Source organism: Brachyhypopomus gauderio, chromosome 3 (assembly GCF_052324685.1).
Source record: "Brachyhypopomus gauderio isolate BG-103 chromosome 3, BGAUD_0.2, whole genome shotgun sequence".
NCBI lineage: Eukaryota > Metazoa > Chordata > Actinopteri > Gymnotiformes > Hypopomidae > Brachyhypopomus > Brachyhypopomus gauderio.
The window spans coordinates 21,904,295-21,928,785 of record NC_135213.1 but is presented as its reverse complement, the minus strand read 5'-3'; the positions used below and the strand labels follow the sequence as shown (position 1 = coordinate 21,928,785).

General features: G+C 49.6%; 1 protein-coding gene across 2 annotated transcripts in view; it reads left to right on the top strand.

The window, feature by feature from the left end:
* Positions 1 to 24,491, top strand: part of snx29 (sorting nexin 29) — a 71,982-nt gene that overhangs the window by 35,414 nt on the left and 12,077 nt on the right. For both annotated transcript variants that reach the window (XR_013130075.1, XM_077000332.1), the window contains exons 15-19: positions 2,079 to 2,185; positions 7,121 to 7,237; positions 8,265 to 8,320; positions 9,169 to 9,250; positions 20,863 to 21,003. Coding sequence is in view for 1 of the 2 variants with exons in the window: in XM_077000332.1 (XP_076856447.1) it covers positions 2,079 to 2,185; positions 7,121 to 7,237; positions 8,265 to 8,320; positions 9,169 to 9,250; positions 20,863 to 21,003 (503 nt within the window). In the remaining variant the exon portion in view is untranslated. The remainder of the gene's footprint in view (positions 1 to 2,078; positions 2,186 to 7,120; positions 7,238 to 8,264; positions 8,321 to 9,168; positions 9,251 to 20,862; positions 21,004 to 24,491) is intronic.

Below are 24,491 nucleotides of genomic sequence, written 5' to 3'. Positions count from 1 at the left end.
CACCGCGACGGCTGCATCACAGATACTTAGAGCTCGCTATGCTTCTGTCACATGCTTATTATTACCCCATGAAGAAGCTTATATAAGCTTGACACTCACGGTTCAAGGGCACTTGTCAGTGAATTAGCTCCATTTTGTTGATTGCACCCCGGCGACAAGCGGTGCTGGGGGATGCGGAACGTGTGTCCACAGTCAGCGTGATTGAAGGGTACGGGCGGGGGGCGGGGCTAACCCTCACCCAACAGCCCAGCGAGGGGCCGCCTACCAAATGGCTGCTCAACGCAGATTGGATAATGGCTAATTTAATTTTCAGCACTGCTCTTCTGGAGGGGGGATAGTGTGAGAAGGTCGACCTCCCCAAAATCTCACTCTCAGTCACAACCACATACACCTTCCTAATGTCTGCCTTATAGTGTGGTTTAATCTAGCTGTAGTTTTATTAAGTCCTAATATAAGTTCTCATGTGTTGACATTTAGAGCAAGCATAAATGGGATGGAGAGCCAGAATCCCCAGCAGGTGTCTAGCTGGGAGTCCAGGGGTTCTGAATTGAAAGACATTTGAACTGAATGAGAAGACAACAATGAGGATGAGGGGGCAGAAGAAGAGCCTCTGTCACCTCAGCGCTCATGTACAGGCTGAAATCTACAAACAAACATGTCACTGTCACTTGGCCCAATCAATACAAAGGAATGAAGAATGTCTCAGTGGTATTGTGCTCATAAATTGATAATGTATTCAATGACTCAAAATTACTGTTAAATTGTACAGTTATTGCAAGCTAGTCACCCTGCCTGTTTTTATAATGTTGGGCTACACACTGCCCCCCCACATGCACACAAAGGCGTGCCCACACCTCTTATTACGAACGTCTCGGGTTGGCGGTGTCCCAGAATCCACGGCGTGGGCTGTTCTTCAGCTCTCCTGCTGACAGCAGTGCTGTGCTGGTTGGAAGAGCAGAGATAAGCCCGCCTGGTGAGATGGCAGGAGACTGTGTGCAGGTGCAGCGATAACGCTCCGACCGTATCGGGCCCGTCGAGCCGTCCTTCGCGCCCTCTCCGCGTGCTTCCGAGGGACCCTGTGCGGCCGCGCCTCGGGCCCCGTCGCCCCGTCGCCGCACGACCTCCCTGCCCCGCGCTGCCCACCGGACTCCACTCCCCCCCCCCCCCCCCCCCCCCCCTTCCCTTATCAGGTCGTCTGCATTGGCCTGATACTCGCCGCAGACCCTGGTGTCCTAATCCCACCATCACTCCACCTCAGATCAATTTCCCAGTCTCTAGAGCCTGGAACGCTTCATTGTGTAGGAAAAGGAGAGCCCGGGGATTAGCAAGAGAGTGGGACTCGAATGATCGCTCGCTAGAAATCCAGGCGGCATAGAGGCTTGAGTTCTTTTTTTTCTGTCTGAGTGAAAGTTTCTGCTGCTCCCTCCCCCAAGGCGTGTTGCTGCTCACAGAGGCTGAGGCGACGTGTGTTGTCAGTAGTTGAGTTTTTGAAGTTTTTAATTGAGTTTGGAGGGTGGGGAACAGCTCCATCGCACTTCTTATGAAATCGTCAGAGCTCAGCCTCCTCCAGCAGCTCTGAGCGCTTCTCTGAAACTAATTTAGGTGTTTGCAGGCTAGCTGTGCTCTGTTTTCTGCCATTAAGTAAGAAACGATTTTTGAAAAGTGTTTAGAAGGAGCAAAGTAGCCTGTAGATATGTGGAAGTCCAGAAAAAAAACAAAACAAAGTGAAATCCATTTAATTTAGTTAATTTGTATCAGGTCTGCAGTATCGGGCCCGCAAGTCTGTCCAGCCCGCGGTGTTTGGTAGTCTCCTGTCATGGCTGCTGTTTGCATGGCGTGGGTTCTGGAGCTAATGCTGCGTTCCGATTACCCTCCCTGCAGTGTGGGGTCGGTGGTGGGTCAAGGGTTGTGGGGATAGCATGGCACTGTGACTGCTGTCCTCAGTGAGTGTGTGTGTGTGAGAGTGTGTGAGAGTGTGTGTGAGTGTGTGTGTGTGAGTGTGTGTGTGTGAGTGTGTGTGTGTGAGTGTGTGTATGTGTGGGCCCTGGGGCTAACGAGCTGCTGTGATCTCCCTGCAGTGCTCCCCACTGTGAGGAGCTGTGACGGTTGTGTCCTGCCTGTGCCCCACCGCTCTGTGGCAGACGTGGAGGAGCTGGCGGCCAGTTACGAGCGCAAGCTCATCGAGGTGAGTGTGCCCTCGCCCCTCGCCCCTCCCCCCTCCCCCCTCCACCCTCACCCTTCCCCCCCCCGCCCCTCCCCCCTCCCCCTCCCCCCTCGCCCCTCCCCCTCCCCCCTCGCCCCTCCCCCCCCGGACCTCCAGAGTCGGGCAGGGGGGATGCTGATCCCTGCTGAGCGCTTAGCCACACCTGTGGGCTGCAGGATGGGCCGTCGTTAAAGAGACTTGGTTTGCTCCATTAATACTTGAGTGCAGGATGTCGATGGTGATGTGAAGACGTGTGTGTGAATACGTCTCCTCTGTCCAATCAGCTCCGCCCCTCTCTGATGCTCCGCCCCTCACCGCTGCAGTGATGGCTGCAACAAACCTGTTCCTATCGATTTGCCGCTCTTACCCAGGCGTGCATTGTTTTCCTTTGGGGCATATTAATGTTTAAAACCCAATCAGGTTGGGCTAAGCCCGCTCAAAAGCTTTGGATAACGACCTGTGACCTTGGATCAGATAAGCCGTCACCTCTGATAAACTCTTTTGTAGCGGACTTCGTTAAGTTTGTGAATAAGGGAGAGGTGTGGAGCAGACGTGCTGATTGGTGGAGAGAGGCTCGGCATGGGAGTGTAACTTCACCCGTCCACCTGGCCTCGTTTGTCTGGCTCACGCTGCGAACACCTTGACAGCCCGAGCAGGTCCCGACCCGAATGTCGCTCCGCACGAGGGAGGACGCGGGCAGCCCGGTGCGTCGGCTCTGCGCGAGCGAGCTTCTGCTTGCTGTGCCCTGGCAGGTGGCGAGCGCATTTAAAGGGCCGTGGAACTCTGCGCCAGGATCCTCTAGACGCTCTGGGGCTCCACTCCCAGGCCAGAGTGTGTTCTCACTTACACACATTTCCTGCTCCGCTGAGTCGCGTAGCCTGCTGTGCACATCCTGCTCCATGTGCTCTCTCTCTCTCTCTCTCTCTCACACACACACACACACACACACACACACACAGTGTCTTTCACTCTTTTCTTCAGCCTATATCCTCCTCTCCCCCCTACCCCATATTAAAACTGAGCATGATAAGGCCCTGTATCATTGCTCCACTGTGTCTCACCATATGGTGTGTGTTTCCTCCAAAAGGATCGTATGAGAATAAAGCTTCACCGTTAGCCATATTATTGATCACATGACCTTGTGAAGACTAACATCATCCAGTCACACATTACCCAGTGGGGAGCGTACACATCTGGCTGAACATTGTGTGTCTTGATGTGTAGTGATGTTTGAGTTATAGCTATAGGAATCATTAATTGTCCTATACATCATGAGGGTAATTCTGATCTCATCATGAGTGAGCTGTAATCTTCATGAACTGGGTTATATGTTTTGCCTAATGAAGACTGGTGATGAGCTAATCAGATGATGACGATGATGTGTCAGAGCGGCTGGTGCGTTATGGGTAAGTAGGGGGTTGAATTAAGTGAGGTGCCGTTTCCTGCATCTCATTTCCTCCTTTTTTTCTCTTCCCTCTGTCGTTCGTTCTTTGTTTGTCTCTTGATCTCCTTCTGTCTGTCTGTCTCCTCCTGTCTGTCTGGCTCCTCCTGGCTGTCTGTCTCCTCCTGGCTGTCTGTCTCCTCCTGGCTGTCTGTCTCCTCCTGTCTGACTGTCTCCTCCTGTCTGACTGTCTCCTCCTGTCTGTCTGTCTCCTCCTGTCTGTCTGTCTCCTCCTGTCTGTCTGTCTCCTCCTGGCTGTCTGTCTCCTCCTGTCTGACTGTCTCCTCCTGTCTGTCTGGCTCCTCCTGGCTGTCTGTCTCCTCCTGTCTGTCTGGCTCCTCCTGTCTGTCTGGCTCCTCCTGGCTGTCTGTCTCCTCCTGGCTGTCTGTCTCCTTCTGTCTGTCTGTCTCCTCCTGTCTGTCTGTCTCCTCCTGTCTGTCTGTCTCCTCCTGTCTGTCTGTCTCCTCCTGTCTGTCTGTCTCCTCCTGGCTGTCTGTCTCCTCTCCCTCTGCCTCTGTCACTTCCCCGTCCTGCTCCACACCCACTGCATTTTTCTCTTCTTATTAGGAACTTCTCAGCCAGCCACTAAACTCCCTCTGTCTGAGAGAATCTGTTGGGAGTCCACACTGACACAAGGATGCATTCTCTCTCTCCATCTCTTTCTCTCTCTCTCTTTCTCTCTCTCTCTCTCACACACACACACACACACACACACACACACACACACACACACACACACACACACACACACACACACACACACCCCTCCCCTTCTCCTGCCAGTTCAGGTCTGGTTGTGTTTGCTAAGCCTGTCGTCTCCATTCGTGCTTCAAACTTGTTTCACATCCAATTACGCGCATTAGAGTTGCGTCGGGCCGCGCTGCCCCCCGCTTCTCCCGGAGTCTCTGCTGTTCAGGAGTGCTGCTTGAGCTCTCCTACCCCCTCGCTGTTCCGCCTGTGTGCGCTACTGCCCCCTGTAGGCCAGCCGTCAGCCCCAAAGAGAGCCCGCCGGCTCCTGTAGGATGTTTTCGTGGTGTTTCGACTCCCGACGCGGCTCCTGCGAGCGGCTTAAAGGAGCCCACGGAGACCCCGCCCCTGACCCAGCCGACCCCGCCCCTGACCCAGCCGACCCCGCCCCTGACCCTGCCGACCCCGCCCCTGACCCAGCCAACACGCCACCTCTCGTCTGCAGCGGAGAAGGTTCGGTGGGTGGAGCTGTGGGAAGGTGGAGGTCCCGACGTACACAACACCCAGCGTAAACGGGATGGGCATGGCCCCGGATCAGCGCTGAAGGAGTCCTGCGTGTGGACAGCCTTCCACACGGATGCCACAGGAGTTGCTGGGCTTGGCTAATTGTGGAGTGCGTTTAGAGTCGTAGCTGCATGGGTCAGAGCTGCCAGGCCGTCATTAGGATGGGAGCACAGGGGTAGCTGCTCTCTCAGCCTCCTCCTGTAGCTCACTAATGAGCTATGATGGGCTGAGGAGCCTCTGAGTGGCGTGAACCTGTCGGCCGCTTTGAAAAATTGGAGGCACCCGCAGCACATGGCCTATGTCTGAAAATACACCCTTACTTACTGGTGTCCAGAGAAATGGCAAAGTGATTAGGGTGCTCTCCTCCCTCTCTCTCTCTTTCTTTCCTCTCGCTCCCTCTCTCTCCGCTCTCTCTGTCTCTCTCCTCCCTCTCTCTCTCTCTCTCTCTCTCTCACTCTGTCTCTCTCTTACATGCAGGCATACACACACACACACAAAAATTAATTGGTCTCTTTCACGCTAATAATTAATTCCCATTTTTTAATGCCCTATTTGAAAACTGGGGTACCCAATAAATAATTGTGGTGATTGAGAGTTGTGAATGTGGTGCGATGGTGTATGGCGGACCCGGTGTGTGTGTTGGAGATGACTACTCTCACACGCTTGTGTATGGCGGACCCGGTGTGTGTGTTGGAGATGACTACTCTCACACGCTTGTGTATGGCGGACCCGGTGTGTGTGTTGGAGATGACTACTCTCACACGCTTGTGTATGGCGGACCCGGTGTGTGTGTTGGAGATGACTACTCTCACACGCTTGTGTATGGCGGACCCGGTGTGTGTGTTGGAGATGACTACTCTCACACGCTTGTGCCAAGCAGGTATTTGCAACAGTTTCTCCCTGTGTGAGGAAGTGCGGTGGTTTAGTCTAGTGTTGGCCCTCCCTCCCTCCCTCAGCTCCGCCACCATTCCACCTGCCAGCAGCGAATTTAAAGTAGTTTTAGGCAGATTGGATGTTTTTCATAATTGTGTGTTCAAAGCTCTGTAGCACCAGCACGCTTCATGTGCTGAAGAGGTTGTGAGTGTTGGGGGAGCTGGTGTGTGTGGGGGTGTGTGTGTGTGTGTGTGGGGGGGGGGGGTGTTGAAATCCCTCTTAACTTGTCAAAAAGGTGGAAGAAGGAAATAAACTTGCAAATACATTTATTATGCTGTGAATAGCAATGCCTAAACGCTATTTAAAGTATGATTCTTTGAGTTCTTCAAATATTAAAGACATCGGTTAAAGAGCTGATTAGCTGTAATCATTACTAAAAACGTATTAGCAGTAGTGTTTTGGTGGTTTGGTAAAGGTTACTAATAATGTGTGCAAACACTATTTCCTCAGCTGGTGGTTTTGGGTTTGATTCATGTCGGGTAAATGCCATGCAGACTCCTTCCTGGTGGCCCAGGTGTTGGAGCCAGCACACAGATCCAAACCGGCAGGTCACAGGACGTGTGTCACTGTTACTAAACCATCTCCTCACATTTCACTTGGTTTCTGGAGAGTGAGTTTGACTTTCGTGTCAGTCGGCACCTGACTTTCACACTGATCTCTCCACATTATGGTGTGTGTGTGTGTGAGGGGGGAAGCCTGCGTCTGAAGCACGGGGGGGCGGTAATCGGAACAAACGTGTCAGAATTGACATAATCCGTCTGCCAGGCGAAGCCCTGCCTGCACAAACGTGCACTGACGTGTGATTTCCATAAGCAAATGAGCGGCGCGTCCGTCTCCTCCGCGTCCGTCACTTGCGGGCGGAGACAGCTGATGAGCGGCCTGGCGGAGGAGGTGGAGGTGGAGGTGCGCTAATGAGCGCCGGCTTGTCCTCCGCCTGCCGTAGCGGGGCACCTGTGCGAGGTAGTCCGGCCCACTCACGCGTGTGTGTGTGTGTGTGTGTGTGTGTGTGTGTGTGTGTGTGTGTGTGTGTGTGTGTGTGTGTGTGTGTGTGTGTGTGTGTGTGTGTGTGTTAGTGTGTGTGTGTGTGTGTGTGTGTGTGTGAGTGGGGGGGGGGGGGGGTTGGCGTAGCACTGCTGCCACTCTGGTGGTGGCGTGGAATGGTTGATGCGACATGTTTTTAACTGCTTATTTGTTTATTTCGTTATTTTTGCATGTGTGAGGGTAATGAGATGTGCAGTTTTGAGCGGTTGTGTGTGTGTGTGTGTGTGTGTGTGTGTGTGTGTGTGTTGCAGGTGGCTGAGATGCACGGTGAGCTGATCGAGTTTAATGAGAAGCTGTATCGGTCACTCATGGCTAAAGACATCCTGATTGGCCAGATGAGACAGGAGCTCATCGACCTGCGGGGGCCAGTGAGTGTGGGGGCGCGCACACACACACACACTCTCTCTGTCACACACACTCACAAGCATTCACCTATGGGCATATATGGTACACCACAGTAAGATCTGTTTTCCATACCTAGGGAATCAGTGAGATCTCTTTTCTCATTTCTACAATGCAGACACTCTCTGCTCTATCTCCCTCCATAGGTTTGCCATCCCTTCAATCAATAACTCTCTCAGTCTCTTAACACAGCCCTGCTTTCTAAACCTAGTGCTTCCTCCTGGATTGGCTCTGTCACCACATGGAGTTTTTCTCTCTGTGATCCCTACTCTGTCTTTCTCTGTTTCTGTCTCTATGCTTCTCTCTCTCTCTCTCTCTCTCTCTCTCTCCTCTCTCTCTCTCCTCTCTCTCATCTCTCTCTCTCTCTCTCTCTTTCTCTCTCTCCTTTCTGTTCTCTGCTGGGCTCTGATTGTGCTGTCAGCGAGGGCAGGTGATGCACTGGAGACACACCCTGCAGCACTGCAGGCTGCCACAGTGCAGTGATCCTTACTGGAGACACACACACACACACACACACACACACACACACACACACACACACACACACACACACACACAGGATTAGAGTCCCATTGCTTTAGGCCCTGAATGATTTAAGGGGAAGGGATTAGTGTAGTAGGTAAATGTATTAGCTATTGAGCTTTACTTTTTCCCTTCCAAATACGGCGTTTCAGCAGTGTGCAGTAATCTTCTATTATAGGGCCACTAGAATATAGCACATTACAGGCTTCAGTGTTTTTACACCAATATGAGGAGATGGATGGGATGACCAGGAGAGTCTGGTAATCTCACCTCCACTGTCAGACTCATCCTCCTCACGCACACCATCATTCACCAAAACACCTGCATTCTGAAGGTCTTCAGAAAACCATTAAAGGCTCCAATGAGAATGTGTGCTGTTCTCTGACCACATCTAAACTGCTCAAACACTTTAACCAAGACCAACATGCAAAGGCATGTTTTCCCACAATCTTGTGTTTTTTGTTGGTGAAGGTGCCTGGAGACCTGAGTCAGACCTCCGACGATCCCAGCCTGTCCGACGTGGAGACGTAAGTACCGGCGCCCTCTCGCTCCGGACATGTTCTGCACAGCACCTGTTCTGAGTGGCAGGCAGCAGGGGATCGGACCCAAGAGGCCTCGCTGCCTTGCAAGTTGCCCTTGGATCCATATAGGGCACTTGCGTCATGGTAACTTGGAGTGAATGGTCTAAGAATAGAGAGGTAAATTACAGGGAGCTGTTGAACGCTCACACTTTCTGAGAAACATCACTGCAAACACCAAGAACCAAGTTTGAACCTTTGAAATGTTAAAGGGTATATTCTTTTTTTTTTGCCTATCATTCATTGATGAAGGTTGGATGAAAAGCACAGCGAGGCTCGGTCTGGATGCTGGGAGCCATATTAATGGCTCCTGCCCTTCATAAAGACCATTGATGAGCTTATTGGACATGAAATTCATTTTTGTTTGAAAAATCACTTTGCTGTAACGATTTCATTCCTGTGGTTCTTAATCCATAGCAACCGTGATGCGAGTCTCGGCTGCTTAATAGCAAAATATCCAACACACCAAGATAAAAAAAAAACCATTTGGGCGATGAAACCTATCAGGATTTTTTTTTCTCCCCCATCTTGGGGAAGTAAAATCACTCTTAAGTCTTAAATCTGCGGTGAAGTTGTTGGCTGTTCATACAGCTGTAACTAATTACTCCGTCCTTCTGCTTCAGTCTCTAACTGTATAAATTGCATAATGAAAACATCAGGTGTTTGACAGAAGTGTCTGTGTTTGCGGGACTGGGGTAACTGAGGAGCAGTGCCAGTGGGCTTTGCTGGGCTGCATGCGAGTGGGTTGATCCGGGGCGACCCCCTCTCAACATTACCCCCCCTGCTCTCTTCCCTAGAGCTCAGCGGGCTCTCATCAACGTGTGGATCCCTTCCGTGTTCCTGCAAGGCCACGCTGCCAACGCCTACCACGTATACCAGGTACCGCGTCCTGTCCGCACACGGCCGCCTTCTGGAAGTTGACCGCCACCCGCCTCACTTACCTCACCCTGTTGCCCAGGAGGTCCGACTGGTGGGCATGGGCAGAAATGCCTCCAGTAAAAAGAACTACTTTCTTAGCAAACCACCATTGTAAATCAAGCCAATGTGACAAAAACACCCTTATAAAGTTTAGATTACACCAGTTACAGACGCTGACCAGTCACGGATACCCTCCAATGGTCTGACACTGTGTGACAGCAGATCGCTGGGTCAGTGTGTCCCTAGCCTGAAACCACATTACGGGCCGGGCTGACACCCAGACACATCTTAGACTGTCGGGCGTCTCAGGCTGCTGTTCAACCAAAGCAATTTTTCAGCCTTGGTTAACGGCTAAGAGAATTGATTTCTATCCCCTATAAACACTGCATGCAGACACACACACACACACACACACACACACACACACACACACACACACACGCACACGCACACACACACACGCACAGGCACAATCTTTCTGTTTGTTGTCCTGAGTTGAATGTTATGGTGAAACCCTATAGAATCCAGTCTGCCCTATGCACCGTGCATGGTGGAAGGCTCACATTTTCCATCATTTTGGATTTAACCCGGTTATCTGTGCAGCTCCCATTTCTGTGTAAGACTGATGAAGACTCGTTCCCACACAAGCACTTATGGCACGGCTGTGTTCCCATATCTGGAAACATACCGATATTTAATTTTTCACTGATTGATGGAACCGTGATTGAGCATCACCCATGTGTGGCCTGCCGGGGTTCTGCACTGAGAACAGACTGGGTTTCACCTTCAACAGGCTGGCCCACGAACTCCTCGAGTTAAAGCAGAGGGGTTTCATTCGGCACATGTGAAAATGGGCACAAGCCAAGCAGGAAGGTTACGCATTTGTTCCTGAAGTCCGTGATGCCCTAAACGCTCTTCCCTTTAGCCTCTGCACTGCAATCCAACACAGTGGAGGGTGTGTAGCTCTATCCCACCAGAGTCATTTTACCAGAGCAGCTCACCCTTGCAGAGAGAGGGAGGGCGGAAGAGACAGAAAGTGAGAGAGATGATGTGTGTGTGTGTGTGTGTGTGTGTGTGTGAGGATGACTGGGACAGAAAAAGAGACACACAGCGAGAGAATTAGAGGGAGAGTGCCAGACAGACTGATTCCAGTAGCACATTACAGGACATTATCGCTACTGTGGAAAATCTTTTGATCGTTTTATCTGGCACAGTTCTTTAAGTTCCTTTGGTTAATGCTCTATTTGACTTCTATTTGTTGAAACTAATCCAGTGATCCCTTTAGCCAGTTGGGACAGGCTGATTAAAACCTAGCAGGAGTGGCCTTGCATTGCATGTTTTATCTGTTCTCAACACACCTGACTCAAGCCATCACTGGTTTAACAAGCCCTTTCTACATTTGAATGGGCGTGTGAGACAGGTCCCCCAGAACCAGATCTGAAGCCTGAGTATCGTGACCGTAGGCCTTTGCACACTTTTTGTCCTGTCTCCAATTAAGTCCTCACTTGATTCCCTGTGACAGCAAGAAAGAAATACCTGTCAACCTCTCCCATAACCTTTTCTTCTCACTGGACCTTCAGATGATTGAAAGTTCTGTTTCAGTGCTGTTCATCCCTTTCTCCTTGGGGCGTTCTGTGACTGTTTTGGTGAAGAGAGAAGTTTTTCCTTTCATCTCCAATGCTGCTGGCCTGCTTCCTCGCACTCACCATGCCTTTTGTTCTTTAGGAAGTCCTCTTTTTGTTCTTCGGGACATCTTTGATGTTCATCTGCCATCATGCTCTTTCTCTGTTGAATAGCCAAGCTTGCAGGCACACGGGCATTTTTCCCTTTGCGTAAGAAGTGCTTCGTTCATGGGCTCTGGGGAGATGGTTAGCTGAAGTGACTTGGACAGCTGCTTGGTATACGATCTCCCCCTCCGCACCAGTGCCTTCCCACTGGTCGGGACATTTCAAGCGTCGTCCAGTAAACTCCTGTCTGTCTGAGTATTGACTGGCCAGGACAGCTACCCCCACACCAGAATAGCAGCATGAACGGCAACTGGCTTACAAGCAGAGTCTCAGTAACCAGCGCCTTTCTGAGACTGCGCCAGTGACAGCTGATGCCCTGCTCTGTTTTTTTTTGTTCCTTATTTGTGGTTTTTACCAGAGTTGTTGTGCCTTGACCCTATGTGTAGCACAGTTGCCCACTGCTGACCTATGGGTGGTGGTTTACCGTCACAGCATGACTGGTCAAGGGTCACAGCACCACCTCCTCCTTGTATTGTTGTCTAATTTGCAGTTGTGGCTTACAATGCGTCCTTTCCATGCTAGATTCTCTGGATTGGCACTGGTAGTCAGCTGGGTGAATAGGATGCTTGGGGTGAACCTTAAAGGCCCCGGATGAACTCAAATGGCTCACGTCTGAAGGTTGTGGGACACTGGGGTTCATGTATAATCATGCCTCCCTCAAGAAAAGCGAGGTATGGTGAGCTCAGTGTAATCAGGGGTCTCGTGAGGGCCTTGGCTGGAGGCTTCATGCTCTCCTCAGGGAGGCCAGGAGACCCCATGGCCAACCAGCCAGCTCCTGCTTCGGGCTTCACTGAAAAAAGGGTCCTGCTGAATGGAGCTCTCCCCACGGGGGAGAAATCCCCACATAGAAATTGTGCTCGATGAAATAAGGCGAGTGGCTCGGGACGCCTGTGGAAAGAGTGTAAGTGATCTTCAGTAATACTGCCGCCGCTTTGTCTTGCTGTGAAAAATTTGACTCCTTCCCTTTCTTGTCACATAATGAAAAAATATAACAGCTGCTGCAAAACCAATTGCTTGGGCTTATAGGATTTTTCCAGAAAAAAGGTTATTAAAAAAGAGGGTGTAATGACTGCATCAGAGGAAACACTCGTGTTAATGTTCCACCACGCAGGGTGTGTTCTGTGGTCCCTGCCCATTGGCTTGTGTACTCTGTGTCTGCCAACGAAGATGCCTGTGTGTGATTCCTGCTCGTGTGAGCAGAAGAATCCTTCTTGGTGTTAATGGTGGCAGCCCACCTCTTCAAAACGCCTTCTGTTGCTGTGGCGATGGGCATTTATTTATTATGGGATGTCGGAGGCAGTCAGGTCCTGGAGCATCCATCGGTGACCACACCACACCAGCCCAGGACTGATTGACTTGTCCCAGATTGTTCTAGCAGCAGTGTTATTGGCTCAGCCCCTTATGCTCTCCGTGGCCTAAAGGTGGCATTTTGAAAGGATCCATTTTTGCCTCTTGATAAAGGGTCCACACTCCCTTTTGAAGACCCAGGCCGTGTCAGGTCCACTCTCAACCCTGCTGAGCAGGGGTCTGCTGAACAGGGCCTGGTTTTGTGTGCTGAAACGCTGGGGGCCCAGTTGTAGCTCCGCCCTGTGGCAGCATGTGGGAATAGGTTCAGGACCAACCGCAGAGTTTCCGAGCCTGCATTCTAGCTCCAGCGTTCCAGACGTACCCAGCTGTTTTCAACCAGTTATTGGGTTTGATCAGCGGTGCAGCTGAGCCTGACGGTTCTCCCAGCTCAGCAAAGTTCTGCCTTCTTTTCTTTTCTTTTCTTTTATTAGGCTAATGAGATTTGATACCTCTTGGTTTTCCTTCTTCTCTCACCCCTTTTATTTGAATTCTGAACACTTCCCATTTTTTATGATTAGTGTGGCTGGATGGAAATTGTGTGTGTTTATTAATGTATGTGTCTGCATGGGGGCAGGGGGAAATATGAATATAACTCTCTGCTATGCGTACTCTGTCTAGTTATTATATAAGTTTATTGTTAATTTCTGTATTGATGTCATTGAATATGCACATATAAAGCCACGTCTATTGAATTTAGATAAGTCTGTATAAATGTGGGTAGCTGCATAATTCATGTCATCATCTCCAGAGAGGACACTGGTAGATATTGCAGAGCCTTTAATATCGATGTCACTGCATCCTTTCACCTGTCACTTGCCTTCATACGGTGAAAACAATATTACGACTGTTTTGTTCAGTTAAGACCAGCAACACAGCATTGCCAGCTCTAATAATACTTGGAAACTGAAGGACGCATTGCAGTTCAAGGGTTAGAGAAGCACCAGTCAGCACACTGGATGACAATTAACAACAATTACACCATTAATACAGAACACATCTCGCATCGCAAATCAAGAGGGATGGGGGGGGGGGGGCGTAAGTTGGCCGGATCCAAACCAGATTTCTTTTTGCAGGTATTCGTATTCTGATTATGGGATAATGATGCACGTGATTGTTGGTGGTGATTATGATGATAATGAGAGTTGTGATGATACTAAGTATAAGGGTTATTATTGCAGTCAGATCATCTCTGGACTATTATTAATCGCAAGGCAGAGTCTGTGAGCGTTTACGATTGCCCCCAGGCAATTTTGCTGTTACTTTTGATTGAAGTCTTGCACATGCAGTGCTTGTTGATAAATAGATAATTATTAAAGACCTTCAGCTGATTAGGAGAACCTTAAACTGTAAATATTTGACACAAACTTGCATGTTGCCTTACCCTGTTTCAACCCATAGATTCAAAACATATACAGGTTTGAATGAAAATCTTTCATGTAATTCTAATCTCAGCAAGGTAGGAGTGGTTAGAAATCCTCTTTGAAAATGAGTGAGCGAAGGAGCGTGTACGTGTGTGAGAGTGTGTGAGAGTGTGTGAGAGTGTGTGAGAGTGTGTGAGAGTGTGTGTGTGTGTGTGTGTGTGTGTGTGTGTGTGTGTGTGTGTGTGTGTGTGTGTGTGTGTGTGAGTGTGAGAGTGTTTAACCTTTTAAACTGGTGCTGGTTACAAAGCTGGGCTGATCTGCTCGTCCTCATTGTGGCGATGGGGGAGTCTGCACTCACTGCTCATTTATATGGATGAGAGAGCTCCACCTCGGAGCACTAAAAGCCCACTGACCACTGGGATGGATTAAGGGAACGGGCAACTGCTCCCTTATTCTTTGCTTTTCCCTGTCTTTTCCTCACCTTTACTTTCTCTCCTCCCCTCCTCTCTCCTCTCCTCTACTCTCCTCCCCTCCCCTCCCCTCCCCTCTCCTCCCCTCTCCTCCCCTCTCCTCCCCTCTCCTCTCCTCTCCTCCCCTCTCCTCCCCTCTCCTCCCCTCTCCTCTCCTCCCCTCCTCTCTCCTCCCCTCCTCTCCTCTCCTCCCCTCTCCTCCCCTCTCCTCCCCTCTCCTCTCCTCTCCTCCCCTCTCCTCCCCTCTCCTCTCCTCCCCTCTCCTCCCCTCTCCTCCCCTCTCCTCCCCTCCCCTCTCCTCTCCTCTCCTCCCCTCCTCTCTCCTCTCCTCCCCTCTCCTCCCCTCTCCTCTCCTCCCCTCTCCTCTCCTCCCCTCCCCTCTCCTCTCCTCTCCTCTCCTCCCCTCTCCTCTCCTCTCCTCCCCTCTCCTCTCCTCCCCTCTCCTCTCCTCTCCTCTACTCTCCTCCCCTCTCCTCTCCTCCTCTCTCCTCTCCTCTCCTCCTCTCTCCTCTCCTCCTCTCTCCTCTCCTCCCCTCTCCTCTCCTCCTCTCTCCTCTCCTCTCCTCTACTCTCCTTCCTTCCCCTCTCGTCTCCTCTGCATGATCTTCTCTTGTGCTTTGAAAAATGGTTCAGGTGTTCAGGCAGTAAAGATCCTCCTTATCTCAGGTGAAGCACACCTGATCAGGTATCAACCCACATGCATGGAGGTGTGTGTCCAGAGTCACGCCCCTCCCTCCAAAAGCAAGCAAAGGACTTTCCCTGGGACGTCTGTCCCCGAATGATGCGTGTGATATCTGTGAAATGCTGAGCAGTGCGTCGGGTGCTCCATACGCCAGCTAAGAGCTTCCCAGCTACGTGTTGTTAGAACCGCTGAAGCCAAATGTTGCTCTTTTCTACTTTTCTGCTTAACGGGAGGTTGAAAACACGATGCCAAATGTGCAGCGAGGGCCTGTTGCACAACTCTCTAAATGATTCAGGCTTTTATAACTCCAGGAATGCAAACGCGTCCTCGGCATGAAACCCCTCCATCCTTGCAGAGGGCAGGGTGGGAAAGGCGCTTTTCAGAAAACCCTGAGGACCAGTCAGAGGTGCGGGGCCATGCGGAGGGTCAGGGCTCCCTGCTGCTCTGTGTGTGTGTGCCTGCTCCAGGCGCTGGACCAACGGCAGGTGCTGGACATCGCGTGGTTGCTGAGAGATGCGTGGCTCCTGTATGTTACCCTTGGCCTCCTGGAGATTCCACTGCTAGGCCCCCCACTCATGAAAAAGGCTCTTTATTGTGAAGCTGATATTGACAACCACTGTCTGTTCATAAATAGAAGAGCATGTGAAATAGGGGGACAACGTTACCTTCTGAACGCTGCTCTCTATATGAGCCATCTAACTGTGCACACCTCCCCCTCCCTGGGCTCCACGCTGTGCTGATTTGATGATGCCACGTGCGGTTGTTCATCTTCTTCCTCTCTTGCCTCTTCCTCTTCCTTGGTGAGGCTCCCACTGGCCCTCTGCCTCTGCTCGAAGGCCGCCTGGATGAAGCCCTTGGCCGCCTGCTTGGAGCAGTACGCCGTGCCGACCCGTCCCAGCCCCCGACCCGGCCAGCTCCTCCCACTCCCACTAGCCCCCCGCCCACACCCAGGCGCTCCTCGCTGTTCGTCAGCTCCTCTGTGGGTAGTTTGGATGGCAGGCTGCGTGGCATAGTGGTGAGTGCTGGAGGGTCAGGTATGCCCTTCCTGAAGCTCCGCCTCCGCCTCCTCCTCCTCCTCCTCCTAGTTTCTGTTGAGAAGGTGCTCACTAGGCTTTTGTAAACGGCAGCGGCGCAGTGATCCGGTGTTTCCACTTGTTTGCCGGTGTGTTCTCGAGGAGGGCGGATAAGGCTAGGCTGTCATGTCTTGAGCGCTGGATTATGGCTGATCGTTTAACCCGGCTTCCCCTGCGAGCTGGGCGGAGGTAGCACTCCACTGCCCAGCTGCCACGGTGCCTTTAGCATAGCTGTGTGTGTGTGTGTGTGTGTGTGTGTGTGTGTGTGTGTGTGTGTGTGTGTGTGTGTGTGTGTCTTACGTTCATATCCTAGCTCTATTTCGATTTCTCTTGGCGACAAAATGTCATTTGGAGCGGCCGCCCCCCCACGCTCACCTGAGAGCTCCAGCGCTCGGCTCACAGCTGACAGATGCTGCTGCTGAACACTTCTAATTAAGGACTCCCTCCTCACTCCTTAATGCTCCCTTCTCTCCTTCCCTCTCTGCTCTTTCCTTCTCCCTCCTCCCTCCATCTCTCTCCTTCCCTCTCCCTCTCCTTTTGTGTCTTACTCTCTCTCCCTCTATCTCTCTCCTTCCCTCTCCCTCCTTTTGTGTCTTACTCTCTCTCCCTCTTTCTCTCCCTCCATCTCTCTCCTTCCCTCTCCCGCTTTCTCTCTCTCCTTCTGCGTCTTCCTTTCTCTCCCTCTATTTCCTTTTCTCTACCTCTGCTCTCCTTCCCTTTCCCTCTCTCCTTATCGATCTGCTTCAGTCTCCTTCTTTCTCTCTCCCCCTCTCCCTCTCTCCTCATACTCTCCCTCTCCCTCTCTCCCCCTCTCCCTCTCTCCTCATACTCTCCCTCTCCCTCTCTCCCCCTCTCCCTCTCTCCTCATACTCTCCCTCTCCCCCTCTCCCTCTCTCCCTCTCTCCTCATACTCTCCCTCTCCCTCTCTCCCTCTCTCCCTCTCTCCTCCTCTCCCCCTCTCCCTCTCTCCCTCTCTCCTCATACTCTCCCTCTCTCCCTCTCTCCTCCTCTCCCCCTCTCCCTCTCTCCCCCTCTCCCTCTCTCCCTCTCTCCTCATACTCTCCCGACAGTTTTCCAAATGAATTCTATTTTCTGCATAATTTGGCACATGTTGCATCTCTGTAGATTTGGTAGAGGAGAATGTGAACTTGGGTGGCTGTCAAATGATAAGGATCTGTTCCATGCAGCTTCTGTCTTTGCTTTAGCCTGGAAAGTCCTGGCTGTAAAATCAGTGCAATTAGACTGTATAGGTGAGTGTTCCTCTGGTGGGTCCACTCCTGCTGCCAGAGCCACTATTCACTTTTACACAGGCAGCTCATTGAGTGCACAAAGGAATCCGTGTGAAATGGACACAGGCCAGCTAGAGGCCAATTTGCACTAGAATCTTGGCCAGAAAAGTCACCTGTTAAGAAAGGAAGTGATCATGAACAGAGATGAGTTCCTTCAGTATCTGTGATATTCTGTTTTAGCTTTTTCGCCGTGAACTGAAACACACTGTGAATTAGAGCAACTGGAATTAATCCGGCGTATTTAAAAGAGCTCACCACACCAGCTCAGCGCCGAGGCGCGGGGCGTCACGATCACACTGACAGCTCAGTCATTCATCCACTGACGGCTCCGGTTCTGCCGAGTGGCTCAGCCGGGTGGGTGGGTTTGGGTTTTATGTGTGTAGGGAGTGAGTGCACACGTGTGTGTGTGTGTGTGTGTGATGTGCATGGTGTCCTTAGGTAGCTGTTGGCTCCCTGCAGAGGGGAGGACGAGGCCTCTCGGTTTGGCGTCGGCGGAGATGGAAGGGGTCAGACCGCAGCGTTTACCACAGCTGCACAGGAGCATTTCAAACCCAGCACATTCCAGCCTCACTAGCACCACCCGCCAACCCCCCCCACGTACCCTCACCAACATACCCAATTAGGGAGTTCTCTCACACCAGTTTACGATTGTGTATGTATGTGCAAGCATGCGTGTGTGCATGCATGTTTGCTTGTGCGTGTGTGTGTGTGCGTGTGTGTGTTTGCTTGTGTGTGTTTGTTTGTGTGTGTGTGTTTGTGTGTGTGTTTTTGTGTGTGTGTGTTTGTGTGCGTGTGTTTGTGTGCGTGTGTTTGTGTGCGTGTGTTTGTGTGTGTGTTTGTGTGTGTGTGTGCGTGTGTGTGTGCGTGTGTGTGTGTGTGTGCGTGTGTGTGTTTGTTTGTGTGTGTGTGTGTGTTTGTGTGCGTGTGCGTGTGTGTGTGTGTGTTTGTGTGTGTGTGTGTGTTTGTGTGTGTGTGTGTGTGTGTGTGTGTGTGTGTGTGTGTGTGTGTGTGTGTGTGTGTTTGTGTGCGTGTGTGTGTTTGTGTGTGTGTGTGTTTGTGTGCGTGTGTGTGTGTCTCACTTCTCTTGGTCCCCCTGGTGAGGTACACTTCCTCTTTCAATAAGAATATAATGAGATATTGTAAATGCCTTCATGGTTGGGCAAAATATTAGCATCCTCCCCCAGGCTGACATTTGCTTTTAGTATGAATCATTCACTCTGGCTGCTCTTTTCTCTCCCCTGTTATTGTTTCCTAAATAAATAAATTAACAAACATGCTACAAACGGAGCCTCAATCACACTGAAAGATCTTGTAGGGTTCCTTCACAGTGATGTTGTGTGTGGAAGGATGTGAAAAATCTCCATTCTTGACAGGCATTTTACACACGTGCACTTTACAGGCATGTGTGGTTTACATGCCCAGATATGAATGCATGTTGAATGTGAATATTTTAGCAAAGGGTTTTTTGGGTGTGTTTTTTTTTTTTTATGTGGGCTTTGATCTTGTTGGATTTTGCATGTCTATTATGACTTTTGACGAGACTTGCTGCTTTTCCTTGGCTTCTTTAATTAATTGGACCTATTCCAGTATCTTATAATGTCTTGATACAAATAAAATTATGATGTTATTTATATCAACACTAAGTTGATTTCTGCTGGTGTAGTGTCTTGGCCATCCTCAATCACTTGTTGTTAAAGATTAAAAAAAAACAATTAATTTGCAATTACTGAGGGGAAATGATTGGCTCTTTAGCGGATGATCTGTTTCCATAAATATGTATGCTATTTAGGCTCACTCAATGGGATTATGTTATCGTTAACGCACCATGAGTCTGTAATTTTCTTCCTCTAGCTGAGAGAGTGCATTAGGCTCTTATAGCTGTGACAGTATCTGAACAAATTCTGATCAGGTCTGATTATTTTTCATATCAATCCAAAGAAGATAAAAACTAAGCCTAAAGAGATTTGTCTATGATTCTTCTACAGAATCAGTGTGGCACTGACCGAGTAGTGTTTCTTCAGAGAATGGGAAAAAAAAAACTAAACTCAGATTTTTGCGCAATCATGAAACACTTCAAACCAAACAGAACCATGCAAAAAAGCTAAAGGTTTTGTGTGGTTATTGTGGTGGATATTAGTGTTCTTTTAGCCTTCAACAAGAAAAAATGTCCTAGTGACGTTTTAGCACTCGCAGCATAAACCTTCTCCAAAGAAAGCACTTCAGACACTTTGACAGGTTTTAACATGGGTGTTGTGACCAGTCTTTGGTCATTAGAGACAAAACTCTTATCCACATGATCACTAAAAGAGATTTCAGTTCCAAACTTCCTCCAGGCTATCGGTCTATGGGTTGTTTGGCAGTGAAGGCCAGTCAGGCCATTCTAGGGTCTCCTCTTTTACAAAGCTTGGAAGAAAGATGCTCTTACACAGCCAGTGCATAGACTGCCCACAATACTTAATGCAGGTTAATTATAATCATATAAAACACCATGTCATGAAACTCCACACAAGTCACAGCTCCCCCTTCCTCATCAGATCCTTACATCAGCTGCATCGGCACGTTTCCTGCAGCTGTCGTAGTTCAGTAATTCAAGCGTTTGGGTGAATGACTTGGTCAGACATGTTGTCACTGTCGGTCCATATCAGTGCTCTCCGAGTTCAGTATAGGAATGCAAAGCTCTCATACATCCTTTGACCACCACTCTGATCTGGGATCTGTCGTGTGCACACGCCTGCTCCTGCTTTCATCTGGCGCTTTGATGCAGCATGATTATTAGCCCCGCCCCCGGCGCGATTGCTCTCTTAAACAAGCGCACCCTCATGCTGGCTGGTGCTGTCGCTAGAAATGACCACAATAAAGCGTGCTGACTTCATATGGAGTCAAAGTGCATTTGTTTGGCTACTGTTATAGCACGACTGAATCGGAGTGTTGGGGACATCAGTGATTCTGTTTCATTTTGAAATGTGTGAGAACTCACCTGCTCTCAGGTGCCCTTTCATTTAGGCCCATGACATACTGACGGGTGATTAAAATCTGACATTAAAGCAAACGATAACTCAATTGAAGCTTAGGAACCAGCACTCTGACCCATCTTTGACATTCCCAGAAAGGAAATCAGATCATTTTTCCTCTCTTCTTTAGTATGTAGCTAAAGATTCACTACTGTCCTTAGGATGTTTTGTTACGGTCTCTGTGCTTCTCACAATCGCAGAAAATTTCTTTTGCATGCATGCACGCACACACACAGATACAGACGAACACACAATACACTGCACCGTATGCCTGGTGGACATACAGCGTGACAGAAAAGTGTGTGATCTTGTGAGGGTGTCTGCCAGGACCAGAGGGGAGAGGAAAGAGGCAGGTGTGAACATGGCGCCGCCGCCCTCCTCCACCCCTCCTTCACTTCATGTAACTGACCAACCTTTGGCCTGGATGACCAGCATTTTCAGGACTGTCCCACCAAAGAACAAATAGTACAATAACAAGAAGGAATCAACTGGCAACCTGAGGCCATTGATGACCTGTAAGACGTTGAGGCATGTGTGCTGTGTCTCGTTTCAGGTGTACATCAGGATCATGGACAACGAGTGGAACGTGTACCGGCGCTACACTGAGTTCAGAGCGCTGCACTATCAGCTGAGGGCCCAGTTCCCCCAGGTCGACTCCTTCAGGTTCCCCCCCAAAAAGGCCATTGGAAACAAGGTGAGAGCAGCCCTTGCACACTTGGTGCCCTTGGTTTACACACACTTGTCGTCCGTCCCCCCCTCTCTTTCTCTCTCTCTCTATCCCCTTCGCCCATCTTCATTAAGAGTCAGGTCTCCACCTGTGTTGGGTCCCTTGTAGCCCTGAATACTAGCATGTTCTGCAAATATGCCAAGTATGTGTGTGTGCTATGTGAAATCTCCCTGAAAGTGGGTGGGCTGCTTCAGCACGTAGCGTGAACATACACTGTGTATGGATCTCAGGATGAGGCTGAGGAAACGCTGTGTGCATTTGGAAGTTCAGAACCAAAAGGGCCATTTTGATCAAGGACTTCAGAGTACACAGGCAAAAGAAGGTCCATTGACCTTTTGAAATCACTAGTCTCACTCGTCCTTCAGCACAAAGCACTGATGGCCAGATCAGTGCCTTAAAGTTTGATGTGCACTGATCTTTTACATCCTTGCTGAATTTTCCCTCTGACCGTTTCTTCTCTGCTTGAACAAAGCAGATTACTTTGGCAGAAGTTATTTGTGGCCACACCCAGCTCTCTGCCCCGCAGCCCCTCTGGTCCCATCCAGGTTCCTTGCTTATTCCATGGCATATTAGTGGTGGCTGGTGATGATTGACTCATGACATCACTTCCTCTCTCACTGCTTGAGATTTCCGAGCTGGTGCCAGGCAGGCCCTGTGGCTTCTCTCTCAGTCTCTCATTGGTGGACTTCTCGGGCACAACAGAAAAGTGTTCGTCCAATCATTGGGAGACTGCAAGTTTGCTCTCCATTGATACCATAACCAGCAATGAGAACAAATTAGCAGCACTCTCAGGGAGGGAGGGAAGTGTGGCATATTTCAGCAACACTGGCTAGTCATGGTCACATGTGATTCTTGAGAACAAACAACAGAATTGAATGGATAGCACTGTTCCCTGATAGCACTGTCCATTATCTTGATGTAGTTAATTCACCTGGACCCAGCAACAGCTTGGCCAATTAAAAATGCAATTTGCCAATTAACAAAAACAAGCAATTGTAAGCAGTATGTCAATTAACAAAACTTAGTTTACACCGTTTCCTGGCAGTCTGCCAAAAAGAGGTGTTTTTGCTCTCTGAGTCCCATTGATGGAAACTGTCAATCAAGCTAAGCACATTTCAGTCTAGTGATGAAGTGCAGTTGTGTGACAAGTACTAGATAGCCTCTTGTGGTCCAGCCAAACTAGTTTCCTAGTCTGGTAGTGGTACAGCCAGTCAAGGTTTCCTAGCCTTGATAGTACTCCAGCAAAAATAGGTTTGCCTAGTCATGATAGTGGTCCAGGAAAACTATGTATAGCATTGTTTGTGGTTCCATGGGCTCATGGGTTTGTTGGGCTGAGGCAGAGTGAGCAGAAAGGCTTCCTCTGTTCTCGGCCTTTACCGCAGAGGAACCACTCACCACCTGCCTCCAGAGTGTTGGCAGGAGCTTCAACGTGCTAATCCAGCTAGAGTGTAGAAGCCCTCGGAGCTCTGTTAGAACAAGAAAGCAGGGCTGAGAGAGGGAGACAAGGGGGAAAGAGACAAGGAGGAGAGAGGTGGGGACCCGGGGAGAGAGACAGAGAGAGGCTTTACAGTGTAATAAGCATGGTGGTGGAGGTTTGATGGCAACAGCGTTTTTTTCCCCTCTCCCTGGCGGTTATCACCACGGCCGCTGAGATCAGCTGTCTTGCTGCTCTTAATCCCGTTGTTGTCCCCTGCCACAGTCCTTTGCAGCCACTCCTCAGTGGTGGTGTGTAAAGTGTGACATAGCCTGCCTCCCCTCCAGCTAACACAGGGCAATGGACATGCCTCTTCTAATATCAGCTCTTCCCTGCTCATAGGGCCCGTGTGGGTTCTCTTACTGAGGTTGGTTTTCTCTAACAGAAAATCAAAGATGGGACATCCTCAAGCATGTTCGTGGCTCCTAAAGATTAATAAATGATTACTAATTATAAATACACTATTATTATCAGAGGTAATAATTATGTATGTGTATAAATAAATTAATTACCCTTTATTTTCCATTAACTTGTTGAATGTGGGATTGATGCTCATGAAGTTGATAGAAGAAGCCAGTGTATTTGCATTTACATATACAGCACAGATGGGCACTCGACTTGAGTCGGAAGTCACCTACAAAAAGACTTCAGACCTGACTTAAAACTCATGCCTAATTACTCTTGACGCGACTCGAATTCATCAACAATAAGAGTTGGTTCGTTGTCCAGGCGCTGCATGCGGTTTATAGAAAAATACTTTCTTTGTGTATTAATTTTGCCATTATTTCTTACTTTTGTTTCGGTGATTTGGGATGCAGCCCCTTTTCTCGTGACGTATCACAACATCACTTATCACCAGTGGGAAAACGGAGAGAAGCATTATATGTAAACAAATGTTTACCATGGCTTATATGTAAACAAATGTTTACCATGGCTACAGATGGAGTACCGTAAGTGAAGCGTTTGGCTACAGGGAGCTTAAGTCCGTGGACAAAACCGAAGGACATCAACGTGTCAAGAATGTGGGAAAGAAATTCACCACATCAAACTTAATTAGGCACATAAATACACACCCGGATAGGCTTGTTTAGTTTACGAGAAGAGTGGGTCTATGGGTAGAGGAGTGGGTCTATGGGTAGAGGAGTGGGTCTATGAGTAGAGGAGTGGGTCTATGGGTAGAGGAGTGGGTCTATGGGTAGAGGAGTGGGTCTATGGGTAGAGGAGTGGGTCTATGAGTAGAAGAGTGGGTCTATGAGTAGAAGAGTGGGTCTATGGGTGTAAGAGTGGGTCTATGGGTGTAAGAGTGGGCCTATGAGTAGCAGGGTGGGTTTATGGGTAGAAGAGTGAGCCTATGAGTAGAAGAGTGGGTTTATGGGTGTAAGAGTGGGTCTATGGGTGTAAGAGTGGGCCTATGAGTAGCAGGGTGGGTTTATGGGTAGAAGAGTGAGCCTATGAGTAGAAGAGTGGGTTTATGGGTAGAAGAGTGGGTCTGTGAAAAAGTGGGTCTATCAGTAGGAAGGTGGGCCTATGAGTAGAAGAGTGGGTCTATGAGTAAAACTGGATCTATCCGTAGAAAGTTGGGCCTATGAGTAGAAGGTGAACAGATGAGTTCTGAGATGATAATTAAACTGGTCCAACGAATTCAAGGGTGTTTTATGTTTTAGACAGCATTCCGTAGATAGAATGCCATTTGGTCTGAAAGCCTGAGATCAAACAGCAGACAAACAGAAAGTGGAAATGAGGAGTGTCTGTAGGAGAGTAGGGCTGAAAGCAGGGCCAATCCAGAGTTTGAAGGTGAAGAAGTAGTGGTTATCCTGTGATCTGTGTCTGACTAGGGCTTTATTGTGGAGTGGTTATCCTATGGTCTGAGCAGGGCTTTATGGTGGAGTGGTTCTCCTGTGATCTGAGCAGGGCTTTATGATAGAGAGTGTTATCCTATGGTTTGAGCTGGGCTTTATGGTAGGCCACTGCAGATTTTGGA